This window comes from Xyrauchen texanus, chromosome 31, assembly GCF_025860055.1.
Source record: "Xyrauchen texanus isolate HMW12.3.18 chromosome 31, RBS_HiC_50CHRs, whole genome shotgun sequence".
NCBI lineage: Eukaryota > Metazoa > Chordata > Actinopteri > Cypriniformes > Catostomidae > Xyrauchen > Xyrauchen texanus.
In genome coordinates, this window is record NC_068306.1 from 5491430 (window position 1) to 5509999 (window position 18570).

The 18570-nt window shown below is 43.5% G+C and overlaps 1 protein-coding gene and 1 long non-coding RNA gene across 3 annotated transcripts in view; one reads left to right on the forward strand and one right to left on the reverse strand.

Annotated features, from left to right (window-relative positions):
- Positions 1–3418: 3418 nt before the first annotated feature.
- On the reverse strand, positions 3419–3853 carry LOC127625565 (uncharacterized). Its single transcript, XR_007968302.1, has 3 exons — positions 3696–3853; positions 3554–3616; positions 3419–3471 (listed from the first exon to the last, which is right to left on the reverse strand). It is a non-coding gene; the product is annotated as an uncharacterized LOC127625565 (long non-coding RNA).
- Positions 3854–7515: 3662 nt separating this feature from the next.
- LOC127625544 (ephrin type-B receptor 4b) overlaps positions 7516–18570 on the forward strand; it is a 33011-nt gene continuing 21956 nt past the window's right edge. For both annotated transcript variants that reach the window (XM_052100862.1, XM_052100863.1), the window contains exon 1: positions 7516–7835. In XM_052100862.1, coding sequence (XP_051956822.1) covers positions 7769–7835 — 67 coding nt within the window. In that variant the 5' untranslated portion in view covers positions 7516–7768. The remainder of the gene's footprint in view (positions 7836–18570) is intronic.

Genomic DNA, 18570 nt, shown 5'->3' on the forward strand with positions numbered 1-18570 from the left:
GGGCAAGGAAGAGGCGAGAACAGAGGGTTGTTCCATAAAACAAGATTAGAAAATAAGCCAGGCTTATTTTGGTTAGTCAGACTTATTGTTGGTGAATTCGGTTTCATAAAGCAAACTTAAAATAGTTCAAACTCAGTTACCCTGGAAACTTATGCTGGGAAACTAGCCTGGTGTGGGGCAGGCTAACTGTCAGGCTAAGCCTGAAATGATGCTTAACCAGAATACCGTTTTAACACTGACCCACTGGGAATGTGATATTACATCGGACTCTCTGGCATGCTGCCATTTTATTTCATGTACCCGTAATTTCCGGACTATTGAACGCACCTGAATATAAGCCGCACCCACTGAATTTAAAAAAAAAAATATTATTTTAAACATAAATAAGCCGCACCTGTCTATAAGCCGCAGGTGCCTACCGGTACATTGAAACACATGAACTTTACTCAGGCTTTAATGAAACACGGCTTGTAACAAAAATAGGCTTTAACGAAACACGGTGTGGCAGCGGGGGCGTGGTCAAGCGCCCGTCCGGGAGAGAAAAGCGGTAAGGGCGCTTACATAAAGTGCTGAAAACTGTCACATTGGTGCCAGTTTTCCCAAGGAGGACACGTGAAGCAGGGCACTTGACGTTCCAGGTAAATCTTTTAATGGCCACAGCAATGTTTACAATCAATTTTATAAAGTTTCTCAATTCTTGGTCTTCTATGCGTCAACACTAGACTGACGTGACAGACAGACAGACAGACAGACTCACTCACTCACTCACTCACTCACTCTGCTGCCTTTTTATGCCGCTCTCCCCACGCTTACTGAAATTAGACACAGGTGTTAGACATTAGCTCAGGTGTAAGCGCCCTTACCGCTTTTCTCTCCCGGACGGGCGCTTGACCACGCCCCCGCTGCCACACACGGCTTGTAATAAAAAATTAGCAGTAAACAGTAGCCTAGCAAGAAAGTCATTGGTCACCATCTTCCTCCTCTTGCGCACTGAAACCACTGAAGTCATCTCCTTCGGTGTCGGAGTTGAATAGCCTCAGCTTTAGTTGTCTTTTTGCACTGAGTCAATTCCTCACGCTGCCGTTTCCAACGTCTCCCGTGCAGCAGCTCCATTTCCTTTTCCACAGCCAGATCAATCGCCTTCAACTTGACAGCTGCATCATATGCGTTTCTCCGTGTCTTGAGGGTGACAATATGACTACCATAATCAGAATGATGGGAAGTTTGAGCGCGCTCGATTTAATCTAAACAGTAAACAAAAAAAAGTTGTTTTGACCTTAACCCGTTCAGCAATTTCATTGGTCTAATGAAAGCTTCACGCCGCCAAAAAACTGAGCACGTCACAATGTTTTTTTTTTTTTTAAATAAAATTTGAAAGTGGGAAAAATCCATATATTAGCCACGTCATTGTTTAAGCGAGGTTCAAAGCGTGGGAAAAAAGTTGCGGCTTATAGTCCGGAAATTACGGTAACCACTATCAGTCCAACAATAAAAACAAATGCACTTTAAAAATAAATGTAATACATTCGAACATACAAAAAGTGAAACAAATGTAAAGTAAAGGTAGGCCTATTTGTTTAGTTGGTGTGATTTTTGTAATGAATCAATTAAATGTCTATAAATAGGGAGCTCCACCCATATGTGTAGGAGGACGCATAGTCATGGCGTGTCCTTTCATAGATGAGGTGGTGGATGAGGGAGCTATAGTCTTGCGGAGGGCATTTCAAAGAGAGAGAACTTTCAGGGACAGGTCAGACCCGTTGGCTTTTAATGACAGCTACCTGCATGAGCGGTATAGATTCTCGAGGGAAGGGATTGCATATATTTGTAGATTACTAAGCCCACACATTGCAAATAATACACGCCGCAACAAAGCGCTCACAGTCCCACAGACGGTGTGCATTGCACTTCGCTTTTTTGCCAGTGGAACATTTTTGTACACAGTTGGAGATGCAGAGAATATCAGCAAAGCATCAGTTTGCCGCTCTGTACAAATTGTGTACCTTTCTTTAAAAAGACTACTCAATGTGTTCATCACCTTCCCTGGCCACAGAGCTATTCGTACCATTAAACATGCCTTTTATGGAATCGCTGGTAAGTTCAAATAAGAACTATATAGAAAATGGAAATATTTATTGTCTGTTAATGTAAGACAGGCAACTGACAGACAAACACTTAACTTTTGTAGCTTTCCCAAATGTTATCCGAGCTCTGGACTGCACCCACGTGCGCATAAAGTGCCCGTCTGGTCCGCATGAAGCAGACTTCGTTAATAGGAAATCATTACACAGCATCAATGTACAGGTACAGTCCCACTGAGATTATATTGTAGGCTAGAAGCGATTGTTCTTTACAATAAGCTGGGCACCAGTGTTCTATTCAATGCAAATGCATTAACAATTCTATTTATATATGTCTATGTAAGTCCAACGTAGTGACCTACAGTTTTAATTATTTAGATGATTTGTGATGCAGATTGCATCATCACAAATGTAGAGGCAAAATGGCCTGGCTCAGTGCATGATTCCACAATATTTCAGGCCTCTTCTCTTTCCCACCAACTGGCACAAGGTATGTTAGTCACTTAACATATAGCAAAAACTACAGCTTTAAAATACCTTCACCAAATTTAATGCTTAATTTATTTTTTATTTTTTTGATTCAGGTTGATTCTCAGGAGTTTTGCTGGGAGACAAGGGATACCCATGCCTGCCTTACCTCTTGACTCCCTATCAGGAGCCCCAGACAGAGGCACAGCACCACTACAACATTGCCCATGCACGCACAAGAGCTCGTATAGAGATGGCATTTGTGCTGATAAAGTCAAGGTTTCAGTGCCTGAAGCACCTCAGAGTGACTCCACCTAGGGCATGTGACATTGTAGTTGCATGTGTAGTGCTCCATAACGTTTCCTGTCTGAGGAGAGAGAGGCAACCAAGGATTGTTGTAGTGCAAGACTGGGACATTGAAGGCATTTCTGATGACAATGAAATAGGCAGGGTTATAAGAGACCGTTATGCCAATAATTATTTTGGTTAATACTGTCCAAACCATGTTAAAAGTTTTCACTTTCCCCTTAATTTACCAGACACACAAGTCATATTTTATTTTCTTTAGGTTGAAGCTGGCTGTTGGGGGTGAAAACATACAATTAAATGTGGTCAAAAAACAAAAAGGTCATGTGTCATTGTTTTAAATATGGCAGTTCTACTTGCATTTTTCTCAAGCTGTTGGATTTCCAGCTCCAACTTTCTCATCTTCAGTTTTTTATATTGGATGTCAGTATCTATGGCCTCCATTTGTTTCAGGAGATACCTTTTGTAGACTCCCTTTATGTTCTGGGTTTTGTAGGAACAGAAATTTAAGTTTTCAATTTGATCTAGTGCTCTTGGCACTTTTTTGTAATTTTTTAATACTCACTTGGTCACATGTGGTCCCAGACTGAGAGGGCTCTAGAAGGGTGTCAGCATCCTGTTGCCAATAATGGAAATACACACAATTTAGCACCTCACAGGTAGGCTTTTAAATATATAATGTGCAAATCTGTGCCTACCTCAGGCCTCCTTGAACATACTGACACAGTCTCCTCATCCTCCTCAACTGATGGGCCTTCAACCTAAAATCATTAATTAAACTTGGTTTAATAAATCACCACTTGACAAATCAGTGCTTTAAACTCATACTGTCATACTCACAGGGTTCAGCATGATGTCTGGTGGATCCAGAAAGCACACCGAATTTGACATCACTATAAAACAAAAAGATTTAGTTAGGAATGCAAGAATAAAAATAAATAAAATAAACAAAATACCTTTTAAGTAGTGATCTCTTATACTGGATGGAATGGATCCAGATGCTGTTCCCCCCTCTATTCCCTCAATGACAGGCCTCCCTTTATTCAGGTCTAATGCCAGCTCCTCTGCAGGAGTAAAGTTGGCTGTTGGTGCCCTCCCCCAGTGCCAGCAACCTCACTCTTCTTTTTGGCAGCTGCAATTATTAAACATCATGAGACTGGACAGTTGTAACATCAAGCTGGTTATGCTTAAGTACTTACATAGATTTATACTTTATAATTAATACTTACCATTCTGAACAATATTTTTATATTTTATTTTCACCTGCTGCCATGTTCTTTTTTCTTCACTTAATTTGCTGCTGTAAAAGTTACACACACACTTCAATGTATTGTGACAAACATTTAATTTAACTTTAATAAAATATAGTAATGTCTACATTAATTGCTACTTACGCATTGAGACGATCAGCAATTTCCTGCCAGCCTTTTTCTCTGGTTTTATTCATTGCTGCGGTATTTCCTTTTTTTGTAATGATGTGTTTAAATTCTTCGTAAGATTCGAGAAGTAATTGCTGCTCTCTCTTTCCCTTTAGTTGCCATGTTAAATTGATGAATCTATGCTCCACCATCAGGGCTTCTTAAGAATAGCGTGCACGCGCAATTATCTAGACTAGATAAACCTGGTTCAAATTAGTGAGACTGCGTGAACTTGAATGACCTTTTATGAAACCGCCTTAAGCCCCAACTGATTTGTTAGGTTAATTCAAGTCGGGTTTTGGAGCTTAATCCCCGCTTTTCTAAGCTTCTTTTATGAAACAACCCCCCGGCTTGTCAATATAAATGATAATTTAATTAAACGCAAAACACACACATATGACGGACATGCCCGTAATTCTCTCTCTCTCTCGAACATCGTCACCGGCCGCCTTTATCCCTCGCGCGCCTCATCAGGCCGATTGGGGACCGGGCGCGCGATATTCCGACCCGGCCCCGCCCCCCTCCGCTCCACACTGACTAATAATACAAATAATAAAACAATAATACAAATAATTTACTCTTGTCAAAAACTGAAAATCATGATATTATCATTAACAAACACTTTATTTGCATCACTATGTACATTCATAGGAATAACTTAAAGGAAATACAAATTCTGTCATTATTTGCTCACCCTCATGCTGTTGTAAACCTCTATGACTGGAACACAAAAGTAGATGTCAGGCAGAATGTTAGGAACTGACAGTCTCAGTCACCATTCACTTGTTTCCATATAATGAAGGTGGCGTTGACTCATTTACATTTACATTTATGCATTTGGCAGACGCTTTTATCCAAAGTGACTTACAGTGCACTTATTACAGGGACAATCCCCCCGGAGCAACCTGGAGTTAAGTGTCTTACTCAAGGACACAATGGTGGTGACTGTGGGGATCAAACCAGCAACCTTCTGAGCACCAATGTATTATACAGAGCACTTATTACAGGGACAATCCCCCCGGAGCAACCTGGAGTTAAGTGTCTTACTCAAGGACACAATGGTGGTGACTGTGGGGATCAAACCAGCAACCTTCTGATTACCAATGTATTATACAGAGCACTTATTACAGGGACAATCCCCGGAGCAACCTGGAGTTAAGTGTCTTACTCAAGGACACAATGGTGGTGACTGTGGGGATCAAACCAGCAACCTTCTGATTACCAATGTATTATACAGAGCACTTATTACAGGGACAATCCCCCCGGAGCAACCTGGAGTTAAGTGTCTTACTCAAGGACACAATGGTGGTGACTGTGGGAATCAAACCAGCAACCTTCTGAGTACCAATGTATTATACAGAGCACTTATTACAGGGACAATCCCCCCGGAGCAACCTGGAGTTAAGTGTCTTACTCAAGGACACAATGGTGGTGACTGTGGGGATCAAACCAGCAACCTTCTGATTACCAATGTATTATACAGAGCACTTATTACAGGGACAATCCCCCCCGGAGCAACCTGGAGTTAAGTGTCTTACTCAAGGACACAATGGTGGTGACTGTGGGGTTCGAACCAATGACCTTCTGATTAATAGCCCTGTGCTTTAGCCACTACGACTCTATGGCATAACTGCACATAGTGGGCAGGGATGGCAGGGATGGGCAGAGATGGGCAGTATTTCACATACATCATATATTTGAAATGCAAAATACTGTTTTGTACTTTGTGTTTTAAAGTGTTTGAATAAAGTTTGGTGTTTGTGTATTTTCGAAATACATAAAAGATTGTTGTGCCAGTCAACCTGTTTGTTAGGCTTCAGATTTCCTGTATCAACTAGTTCAGGTATGCCCCCAACATTCATGCCCGCTATCAGATGTCAGAGAGAACGTGCTGCATCTAGCATTGGGTGAGAGAGTTTCCTGCAAGGAAATATGGAGTAAGATAAGGTGACGATGTGATGGTCGAGTCGCGTGATATCTCAGATGTGTTTCTTTCTTCAGCAGAACACAAATATTAAAATATCTCAGCTCAGAAGCTCCTTAAAATGCAAGTGAATGGTGACCAGAACTTTAAAGCTCCAAAGATCCCAGAGAGTCAAACGGTATTTTCTGGATATTAGCACTAGCTAGTCAGTCTTGTGTTAGCAACTAGCCAAATAAATGATGTTCTGTTATTGATGAATTGTTACTGAGAGAGAAGTGATGGTGCTGATGAGGAAGAGAAGCGGTAACTCAATATTGTGTTCAGAATAGATCCGAAAGATTTCAGTGTAATGTCAGAGTATTTAAGAATGGATAATTTTATTCTGATACTTTAATAATAATGTTTAAATCACATACACCTCTATCAAAGGCTGAAACAGTAAATATGGGAAATATGAAGTTTTACATACATCACGATTCAATGCTTGTTTATAAACGTCACCATTCTGAACACACTTATGGGATACAAATGATATTATTGTCCTGTAGATTATGGATCAATGTTTATTTAGGTGAAGCTCTGCCACCCTGCCCGTACAGATGACCGCACCTGCCACAGAGGAAATTAAGTTCTACTAATTACAGCAACATGAGGGTGAGGAAATGATTTCTCCTTTCATTTCTAACTTTGGCGACAATTGATTACTTTTATGCTGCCTTTATGTGCTTTTTGGAGCTTTAAAGTTCTGGTCACCATTCACTTGTATTGTATGGACCTACAGAGCTGAAATATTCTTCTGAAAATCTTCATTTGTGTTCTGCAGAAGAAAGAAAGTCACACATCTGGGATGCATGAGGGTGATGAAATGATGAACTATTCCTTTAATGCAGGTCGAGGAGATTTCTATAAGTTTACTTTCCTCCGATTAATAAACTGATATGTATTAATGTTAGTGTTCTTTTAGTGTCTGCATTTGTTTTAAGTATTTATTATCCAGATGTATTTGCTCATTCTGTGCGTCTATATCAGTTTATCTCCGCAGAAGCGCACTCATGTTTCTGCTGGACAGACAGGTGAACGGACCAATGGTGAGGCTTATTACTGATGTGGGCGGGGTTTAGGTGTGTACGGGCGGAGTTTAGACGGGTATAGGCGGAGTTTAGAAAATACGGGCGGAGTTTGGGCGGAGTTTATGTGAGTAGGCCTATGGGTATGTGGGTACAGGCGGAGTTTAGGTGGTTATGGGCGGGGTTTAGGTGGCTACGGGCGGAGTTTGGGTGGTTATGGGCGGGGTTTGTGTCTCGCGCTCCAGTCCTGAAGAAAAGTTCTCGTCGAGTGAAACTCTGCGTCAGTTGCTTTAGTAGTTTGTCTCGATGTAGTTTTATGAACTTTACTGTTAATCTGAACGATTGGTGGAGTATAAACGGATTTAAACGAATGAAGTTCACACCGCTGGATTTAGACAATTGTGTGTTTTGCAGGATTGTGGAGGCGCGCACTCACGGGGACGCGCACTCACAGGATTGAGTTTCAGTCCCGTTGGATGATCGGATTTAATCCCAGAGTTTGAGATGGATCATGTTTGCTGGATTATTTCTCTCTTCTGGATCTTGACTGGACTCATCACAGCAGAAGAAGGTGATTATTATTCAAACAAATGAGTTATTTGATGATGTATTACACTACGATGGTGAAATAATGTGTTTTGTCAGATCAGTGTATTTGTGTTATTTAAAGTTTTATAACTTTTATAAAGGTTCTCCAGTAAATAAATGATCTGCTGTTTGTTATTGTGGTTTTCTTGATTCTCTCAAACTGTTTTATTGAAACTGGAAAAGTTCAAACAAACTGACCACCATCACATTACCATGAACCACTGGAGTTAGTGTGATGATTAACTCCGTGTGTAATCATGAATGTGTTCAGACAGTCTGTCCTTGTGTGTGTGTGTGCAGTGTACATGTGTGAGAGCGTGTGCAGTGTGTGTGTGTGTGTGTGTGCAGTGTACATGTGTGAGAGCGTGTGCAGTGTGTGTGTGTGTGTGTGTGTGTGTGTGTGTGTGTGCAGTGTACATGTGTGAGAGCGTGTGCAGTGTGTGTGTGTGTGTGTGTGTGCAGTGTACATGTGTGAGAGCGTGTGCAGTGTGTGTGTGTGTGTGTGTGTGTGTGTGCAGTGTACATGTGTGAGAGCGTGTGCAGTGTGTGTGTGTGTGTGTGTGTGCAGTGTACATGTGTGAGAGCGTGTGCAGTGTGTGTGTGTGTGTGTGCAGTGTACATGTGTGAGAGCGTGTGCAGTGTGTGTGTGTGCAGTGTACATGTGTGAGAGCGTGTGCAGTGTGTGTGTGTGTGTGCAGTGTACATGTGTGAGAGCGTGTGCAGTGTGTGTGTGTGTGTGTGCAGTGTACATGTGTGAGAGCGTGTGCAGTGTGTGTGTGTGTGTGTGTGTGCAGTGTACATGTGTGAGAGCGTGTGCAGTGTGTGTGTGTGTGTGTGCAGTGTACATGTGTGAGAGTGTGTGTGTGTGTGTGTGCAGTGTACATGTGTGAGAGCGTGTGCAGTGTGTGTGTGTGTGTGTGCAGTGTACATGTGTGACAGCGTGTGCAGTGTGTGTGTGTGCAGTGTACATGTGTGAGAGCGTGTGCAGTGCGTGTGTGTGTGTGCAGTGTACATGTGTGAGAGCGTGTGCAGTGTGTGTGTGTGTGTGCAGTGTACATGTGTGAGAGTGTGTGCAGTGTGTGTGCGTGTGTGTGTGCAGTGTACATGTGTGAGAGCGTGTGCAGTGTGTGTGTGCAGTGTACATGTGTGAGAGCGTGTGCAGTGTGTGTGTGTGTGTGTGCAGTGTACATGTGTGAGAGCGTGTGCAGTGTGTGTGTGTGTGTGTGTGCAGTGTACATGTGTGAGAGCGTGTGCAGTGTGTGTGTGTGTGTGTGCAGTGTACATGTGTGAGAGCGTGTGCAGTGTGTGTGTGTGTGTGTGTGCAGTGTACATGTGTGAGAGCGTGTGCAGTGTGTGTGTGTGCAGTGTACATGTGTGAGAGCGTGTGCAGTGTGTGTGTGTGTGTGCAGTGTACATGTGTGAGAGCGTGTGCAGTGTGTGTGTGTGTGTGTGCAGTGTACATGTGTGAGAGCATGTGCAGTGTGTGTGTGTGTGTGTGCAGTGTACATGTGTGAGAGCGTGTGCAGTGTGTGTGTGTGCAGTGTACATGTGTGAGAGCATGTGCAGTGTGTGTGTGTGCAGTGTACATGTGTGAGAGCGTGTGCAGTGTGTGTGTGTGTGCAGTGTACATGTGTGAGAGCGTGTGCAGTGTGTATGTGTGTGTGTGTGTGTGTGTGTGTGTGCAGTGTACATGTGTGAGAGCATGTGCAGTGTGTGTGTGCAGTGTACATGTGTGAGAGCGTGTGCAGTGTGTGTGTGTGCAGTGTACATGTGTGAGAGCATGTGCAGTGTGTGTGTGTGCAGTGTACATGTGTGAGAGCGTGTGCAGTGTGTGTGTGTGCAGTGTACATGTGTGAGAGCATGTGCAGTGTGTGAGAGCGTGTACATGTGTGAGAGCATGTGCAGTGTGTGTGTGTGCAGTGTACATGTGTGAGAGCATGTGCTGTGTGTGTGTGTGTGTGTGTGTGTGCAGTGTACATGTTTGAGAGCATGTGCAGTGTGTGTGTGTGTGTGTGCAGTTTACATGTGTGAGAGCGTGTGCAGTGTGTGTGTAAGTGTGTGTGTGTGCAGTGTACATGTGTGAGAGCATGTGCAGTGTGTGTGTGTGTGCAGTGTACATGTGTGAGAGCGTGTGCAGTGTGTGTGTAAGTGTGTGTGTGTGTCTCAGTGGATTGGTTCCATGTTTTAAGGTGCTCACTTCCTTCAGCAGCACCAGAATCATCCAATAACACACACGTCACTGTAAATGAGGACATATTGGAGACTAACGTTGTCTTATTTAAAGATGTTCTGCTCAATTGAAGTAATTTGTGTTATAATGTTGGTTACTACACAAATGAATTTGACTCGTTCCTCCTTTTCTTTAAATGTGTTCCAGTGAGACACTTCCAATGGAAGTCAATGGGGTTTAATCTGTACACATTACACGCACTGACCACATCTGTGTGAAGATTATTAATAACTTCATTACCATGATGATGTAATGTCAACAAACACTAAACTTCATTTAAAAATCTACATTTAGTTTGTCTTGAGCCGAGGATCACAGTGACAGAGACAGTTTATCTCGGGACACACGTGCACTTCTGGACGACCACACACACACACTGGATTATTGATGTTGTAAATGTGGGTTAGTATATTTGCAGTAAACTCGTGGTAATATTTCAGACCCGGTACATAGCTGTGTATTGAGGATAATGATGATGATTTCTCCAGAGTGAAATGAATCCCTGCTGTCATTATGAATGTGGACACTTTCATTTGTCCTCCTGAAAGATCAACAATATCTGACACTGTCCAAATAATCTGGACAGTCCAGCAGTGAAACGGATGAGGGTCACCAGTACTGTGACCAGTTCACCAGAGAAACATTTCTTCTACAAACATTCAATCAGATCTCGCTCTAAACTCTTTGAGGTTTTCAACATTTCAGTGTGACAGGAAGAGACCTCCGTCCCGTCTATAAAAGACCATAAAATGGACGAATGTCCGAGGAATAATTGGAAGGAAAAGTCAGAAGGAAAAGTCATCTGATGATCTCATGCGCTGGTGAAGTTAACCAGCTGTGCTAGTTAATCTGGTGGGATGAACACACATCTGAAACACAAAAGAACAGCAGAAGAAGCTTAAAGTTCTCAGTAACTCCAGATCTCTCTTCTCAACTGACCCTCAAACACCCGAAACACCCTCAAATACCCGAAACACCTCAAACACCCTCAAATACCTGAAACACCCGAAACACCTCAAACACCCTCTGAAACACCTTGAATACCCTCAAACACCCGAAACACTCTCTCAAACACCCGAAACACCTCAAACAGCCTCTGAAACACCTTGAATACCCTCAAACACCCGAAACACTCTCTCAAACACCCGAAACACCTCAAACACCCTCTGAAACACCTTGAATACCCTCAAACACCCGAAACACTCTCTCAAACACCCGAAACACCTCAAACAGCCTCTCAAATACCCAAAACACCTCAAACACCCTCAAATACCTGAAACACCCGAAACACTCTCTCAAACACCTGAAACAGCCTCTCAAACACCCGAAACACCTCAAATACCCTCAAACACCCGAAACACTCTCTCAAACACCTGAAACAGCCTCTCAAACACCTGAAACACCTCAAATACCCTCAAACACCTGAAACACTCTCTCAAACACCCGAAACAGCCTCTCAAACACCTCAAACACCCTCAAATACCTCAAACACCTGAAACAGCCTCTCAAACACCCGAAACACTTCAAATACCCTCAAACACCCGAAACACTCTCTCAAACACCTGAAACACCTCAAACAGCCTCTCAAACACCCGAAACACCTCAAATACCTCAAACAGCCTCTCAAACACACGAAACACCTCAAAAAGCCTCTCAAACACCCGAAACACCCTCAAATACCCGAAACACCCTTTCAAACACCCGAAACACCCTCAAATACCTGAAACACCCGAAACACTCTCTCAAACAGCCTCTCAAACACCCAAAACACCTCAAATACCCTCAAACACCTCAAACAGCCTCTCAAACACCTCAAATACCCTCAAACACCTCAAACAGCCTCTCAAACACCCGAAACACCCTCAAATACCCGAAACACCTCAAACACCCTCAAACACCTGAAACACCTCAGATACCCTCAAACACCCGAAACACCCTCTCAAACACCCTCAAATACCTGAAACACCTGAAACACACTTTCAAACACCTCAAACACCCAAAACACTCTCTCAAACAGCCTCTCAAACACCCAAAACACCCTCAAATACCCAAAACACCTCAAACACCCTCAAATACTTGAAACACCTCAAACACCCTCTCAAACTCCTCTAACACCCGAAACACCACAAATACCCTTTCAAACACCTCAAACACCCGAAACACTCCCTCAAACACCCGAAACACCTCAAATACCCTCAAACAGCCTCTCAAACACCCGAAACACCCTCTCAAACACCTCAAACACCCTCCAATACCCTCAAACACCTGAAACACCCTAAAAAACCTCAAACACCCTCAAAAACTCTCAAACACCCGAAACACCTTCAGAGATTTAAACCCTCTCAGACTCACAGCTGATCTTCTCTCATCAACACAAACTGGAGCAGATTTGACTTTCAAATGCAGTTTAAGTGTGTGTGTGTGTGTGTGTGCGCGTGTGTGTGTGTGTGTGTGTATGTGTGTGTGGTGTGTATGTGTGTGGTGTGTATGTGTGTGTGTGTGTGTGCGTGTGTGTGTGTGTGAGTGTATGTGTGTGTGTGAGAGTGTGTGTGTGTGTGAGTGAGTGTGTGTGAGTGAGTGTATGTGTGTGTGAGTGAGTGTGTGGTGTGTATGAGTGTGAGAGTGTGTGTCAGAGTGTGGGTGTGAGTGTGTGTGTGTGTGTTTGAGGGTGTGTGAGTGAGTGTGTGTCAGAGTGTGTGTGTGAGTGTGTGTGTGAGAGAGTGTGTGAGTGCGTGTGTGTGTGTGTGTGTTTGAGGGTGTGTGAGTGAGTGTGTGTGTGTGTGTGAGTGTGTGTGTGTGTGTTTGAGTGAGTGTGTGGTGTGTATGAGTGTGAGAGTGTGTGTGTGAGTGTGTTTGAGGGTGTGTGAGTGAGTGTGTGTTTGAGTGTGTGTGTGTGAGAATGAGAGAGGTCTCCAGTGATTCTGGTAATCAGATTGGTCTCAGCAGAGATATATATAGGGGGATTAACATGTGAAGTGACCTCTGACCCTGAAGTCTCTCTATGGGTGTTTTCTGAAATCTTCTATAAAATAATGAATCTCAGGTCTGTAGAAGTGGAACTGAAAAAGATCTCAGTTGTGTTTGTTCACACTGGTTTTGTTAACATGTACTAATATTCATCAATCTGAATACATTTAATCTGATTGCAGATTATTATTATTATTGTTTGTGTCCCCTAAACTTTGCAATCTGATACAAATATTAGTTTACATGTTCACAAGAAGTCTGCACATGTGAAGAGAAGAGAATTACTCTAAAGTGTGAAATTGTGAAAATATGGCAGAAAAGTTTTCTTATGTGACTCACGTTCCTCAGCAAATAAAGAACGAGCATCAGCGTGTGAAACTCTGTGACTGTTCCTGCTCTGACAGAAGAGCATGTGAGTATCTGAAGTACAGATGTTTAATGGACGGTGGAACGGGAGTATTTCATCAGTATGATATTAAAAGCAGCAAGAGATGATTATAGTGTTAACTGTCAGAGGAAGAGTTTAACATACAGATTATTATTAATAATTTATCAACATATTGGAGTTTTCACTCTGATTGCACTATCAGTCTGATTATACATGGATTATTTGTGGCTGCTCTCTCTCTCATCTGTTTCATTCATTGTTTCAGTGTCAGTCCACTTTATATAATTGAGGTGGGCTGAAAACTTTGACACCCTGCTTAATCAGGTCTCTGATGCAGACTCGAATTGTACTGATGAATTGCCTATACATCCTCCCATCCATGACCTCAGTCTAACACCAACCTTCCAGGAGGTTCTGTCAGCTGTCCGTTCCCTTAAGAACAACAAGCCCCCTGGCGAAGATAATATCCCTGCTGAGCTACGGAAGGAGGGTACATGTGTAGGCACACCCTCTACCAGTATATTATGAAGGCCTGGACTGATGAGATCATCCCACAACAATGGAGAGATGCAAACATTGTTATCATTTATAAGAACAAGGGTGACCGTGCCATTTACGGCAATAGTAGGGGCATATAACTTCTTTCTGTTGATGGTAAGGTCTTGGCTAGTTGCATCAGAGACTCATCAGTAACATCACCAAGTCAATGGTGCCTAAATCGCAGTGTGGATTTCGGAGGAACGGGAGTATGGTCGACATGATCTTCACAGTCCGGCAGCTTCAGGAAAAGTGCCGGGAGCAACATCAGGACCTGTTTATGGCCTTTGCCGACCTCTCCAAAGCTTTTGACACTGTGCAAAGAGAGCTCTTATGGGATGTCCTCCTCAGGTTTGGCTGTCCCAATAAATTTGTAAACATCCTCCGCCAGTTCCACGATGGGATGAATGCTCGGGTGACCTTCAGTGGACAAAAGTCAGAGCCCTTCCTTGTACGCACAGGGGTGTGTGCTAGCACCAATGCTCTTTAGAATTATCCTCTTGGTGTGTTACCAAGACTCTCCACAATGAGATTGAGAGCAGCAGTGGTGCGGCAGAGGATTTAGACTAGATAGCAATCTCTTTAACATCAGGAGGCTCCACGCTCCACTAAACTCAGTAGAGAGCGAGTCCTGGAGCTGCAGTATGCAGACGAATGTGCTTTTGTGGCCCATATTCCAGAGGATCTCCAGTCTGTCCTTGCTGTGGCGGTGAGAGCGTACAGCAGGATGGAGCTGACTGTCAACACCAACAAGACAGAAGTGGTTTGCCAATGGAGTACCAGTGTCCCATCCACTCTACCCCCCTTCAGTGTTGGTGGTGAAAAACTGTCAGTAGTGTCATCATTCAAATATCTGGGGAGTATTCTCTCAGAGGATAGTGGGATCTACAGCGATATCCAGAGCCGGATTAAACAGGCCTCGTCTGCTTTTGGTAGACTTCGGCACAGAGTTTTTGAGAACAAGAACCTTCATCTCTCTACAAAGGTCATTGTATACCAAGCGGTCTGTGTCACCACCCTCCTTTATAGATGTGAAGATTGGGTACTCTATAGCCGTCAGATTATGTCCTTAGAGCGTTTCCATATCAGATGCCTTCAGCGCATTCTAGGAATTACATTGCGTGAGCAATGATCAACTGCAGAAGTATTCAGGCCATGATCACCCAGCGCCAGCTGCAGTGGCTGGGCCACGTGATAAGGATGCCCCCATGCCAACTACCCCGCAGAGTGCTATATGGCCAGCTACATAATGGTCAACGCTCAGCTGGAGAGACGAAGAAGCGCTATAAGGATCAAATGAAGGTTGCTCTGAGAAAGTGTAAGATCAGACCCGAGGACCTGGAGTATGTTGCTGTTGATCGGAACATCTGGCGACGGCTTTGTAGGGATGGGGCACATATGCTGGAGATGGAGAGGACAACCAAAAGACAACAGGAGAGAGCCAGGAGACACACAGCCAGGGCTGCCATCAATAACACATATATATGCCCCACCTGTGATACAGCTTGTGGGTCCAGGATAGGACTGTTCAGCCATCAAAGATCTCACCGTTAAATGAGTGGACGTCATCATCGGATAACGATGGACAACTGAAGTGTGTGTTGTGTGTGTGTGTTGTGTTGTGTGTGTGTGTTGTGTTGTGTTGTGTGTTTATGTGTGTTGTGTGTGTGTATGTGTGGTTGTGTGTGTATGTGTGTTTGCAGAAAAAACAATCTGAGTAAACACAAAATACAGTTTTCATATAAATGTTTTTATTGAAAGTAATAAGTAATCCAACACCTATATCACCCATGTGAAAAACTAACTGCCCCCTTAAACTTAATATCTGTTTGTGCCGCCTCTATCAGCAACAGCTGCAACCGAACACTTCTGATAAATGGAGATCAGTCGTTCACAACACTGTGGGGAATTCTGTCCCGCTCTTCTGCACAGAACGGCTTTAGTTCAGACACACTGGAGGGTTCGAGCATGAACTGCCCGTTTAACGTCCTGCCACAGCGTCTCAATCGGGTTTAAGGACTTTGACTATTTACTCCTGTGCTTTGGATCATTTTCTTGCTGAATAATCCAGTTGTGCTTGAGCTTCAACTCACGGACTGATGACCGGACGTTCTCCTTTGGGATTTCTGCTAGAGAATTCATGTTTCCCTCAAATATTGCAAGTTTAATACCCCCACACCATCACACGACCACCACCTCCTCGCCACACTTCCATGGTTGGCATTATTGCCCAGTGTCTTTCTGATAGTGGAGTCATGAACAGTGACCGATGGGAGACGCCTGCAGTTCCTCGGATGTGGTCCTTGGCTTTTCTGTGACTTCCTGTTTGAGTCGTCGCTGTGCTCATGGAGGAATTTTGGATGTCAGCCACTTCCGGTAAGGTTCACTACTGTGTCAGGTGTTCTTCATTTAGAGATAATGACTCTCACTGTGTTTCTTTGGAGTCCCAGAGCCTGTGAAATCGCTGTGTATCCCTTCCACACAGGCCCAGTTGGTGTTGGGTAACGTTTCAATAAATAACATTATCCTTTAAAAACTGTGTTTACTCAGATTTTGTTTAGTATGAGCTATACACAAACACAGAAGAAATCCGGAGGCGGCAAATACTTTTTCACAGCACTGTAATCAAACAAAAATCATCCAGATTAATAATCTGACAGACACACGCAGAGGTCTGTAACTGAACGTCTCACTGTTTGTGTGTGTTTATAAATGTGTGTGAACTGCTAATCGTTCAAGTTCTCTCTCCGTCATTCATTCGGTCTGTCTGTTGCTCTGTAATTACTGATGATGTGTAGATTAGAGGTGTGTGTGTGTCCAGTGTGAGCTGTAATTTATCTGTTCCGCTTCACGGACACTCAGGAACTCAGGAGTGTGAGAGTGTGTGTGTATTGCTGTAGAACTCTTTCCATCAACATCTCTGATGCGTTTGGATCTGTGTGTTCCTGCAGTGAATCTGTCAATCTTCACAATGATGATAAAGTCTTTTATAACACAGGAAATGTGAAATGACTGAAGCTGTGTGTGTTTGTTCATCTGTACTCCAGTTAAATGCACTTTTATAGGATCAAATGTTAAATTAAGTGTTAATTGCTTACAGTCTGTTTTTGTAAGTGTTCCTAAAACAGATGCCTGTACAGATATATTTATATTAAAAACACCTCAAGAATTCATTCACTGCATTGTTACATATACAGTGCATCCGGAAAGTATTCACAGTGCTTCACTTTTTCCACATTTTGTTATGTTACAGCCTTCATTAAATTCATTATTTTCCTCAAAATCCTACAAACAAAACCTCATAATGACAACGTGAAAGTAGTTTGTTTGAAATATTTGCAAATTTATACAAAATAAATAAAAAAAAATCACATGTACATAACACACCCTTTGCTCAATACTTTGTTGAATCATCTTTGGCACCAATTACAGTCTCAAGTCTTTTTGTGTATGATGCTACAAGCTTGGCACACCTGTTTTTTGGGCAGTTTCTCCCTTTCTTCTTTGCAGGACCTCTCAAGCTCCATCAGGTTGGATGGGGAGTGTCGGTACACAGCCATTTACAGATCTCTCCAGAGATGTTCGATCGGGTTCAAGTCTGGGCTCTGGCTGGGCCACTCAAGGACATTCACAGAGTTGTCCCGTAGCCACTCATTTGTTATCTTGGCTGTGTGCTTAGGGTCGTTGTCCTGTTGGAAGATGAACCTTCACCCCAGTCTGAGGTCTAGAGTGCTCTGGAGCAGGTTTTCATCAAGAATGTCTCTGCAGCAATGTACATTCATCTTTCCCTCGATCCTGACTAGTCTCCCAGTTCCTGCCACTGAAAAACATCCCCACAGCATGATGCTGCCACCACCATGCTTCACTGTAGGGATGGTATTGGCCAGGTGATGAACGGTGCCTGTTTCCTCCAGACATGATACTTGCCATTCAGGCCAAAGAGTTCAATCTTTTTTCATCAGACCAGAGAATTTTGTTTCTCATGGTCTGAGAATCCTTCAGGTGCCTTTTGGCAAACTCCAGGCGGGCTGTCATGTGCTTTTTACTGAGGAGTGGCTTCCGTCTGGCCACTCTACCATACAGGCCTAGTTCTTTCGGTCATGACCCAGCCTTCATGACCATAGGTAAGGATAGGAACAAAAATTGACCGGTAAATCGAGAGCTTTACCTTCCGGCTCAGCTCTCTTTTCGTGACAACGGTGTGATAGAGCGTGTGCAGTACCTCCCCACTGCCCCCATTCTCTGGCCAACCTCCCGCTCCATTGTCCCCTCACTTTTGAACAAGACCCCGAGGTACTTGCACTCCTTCACAATCCTCATCCCAGCCGCTTCACACTCAACTGCCAAGCCATCCAGTAAGAGCTTAAGGTCATGGACCGATGATGACATGAAGACTACATCATCTGCAAAAAGCAGCGATGAGATCCCCAGCCCACCAATCCGCACACCTTCCCCACCCTGACTACGCCTCAATATCCTGTCCATGAATATCACAAACAGGATTGGTGACAAAGCGCAGCCTTGGCGGAGACCAACCCCACATGGAACAAACTCGACTTTGTGCCGAGCACCCATACACAGCTCTCGCTTTGGACG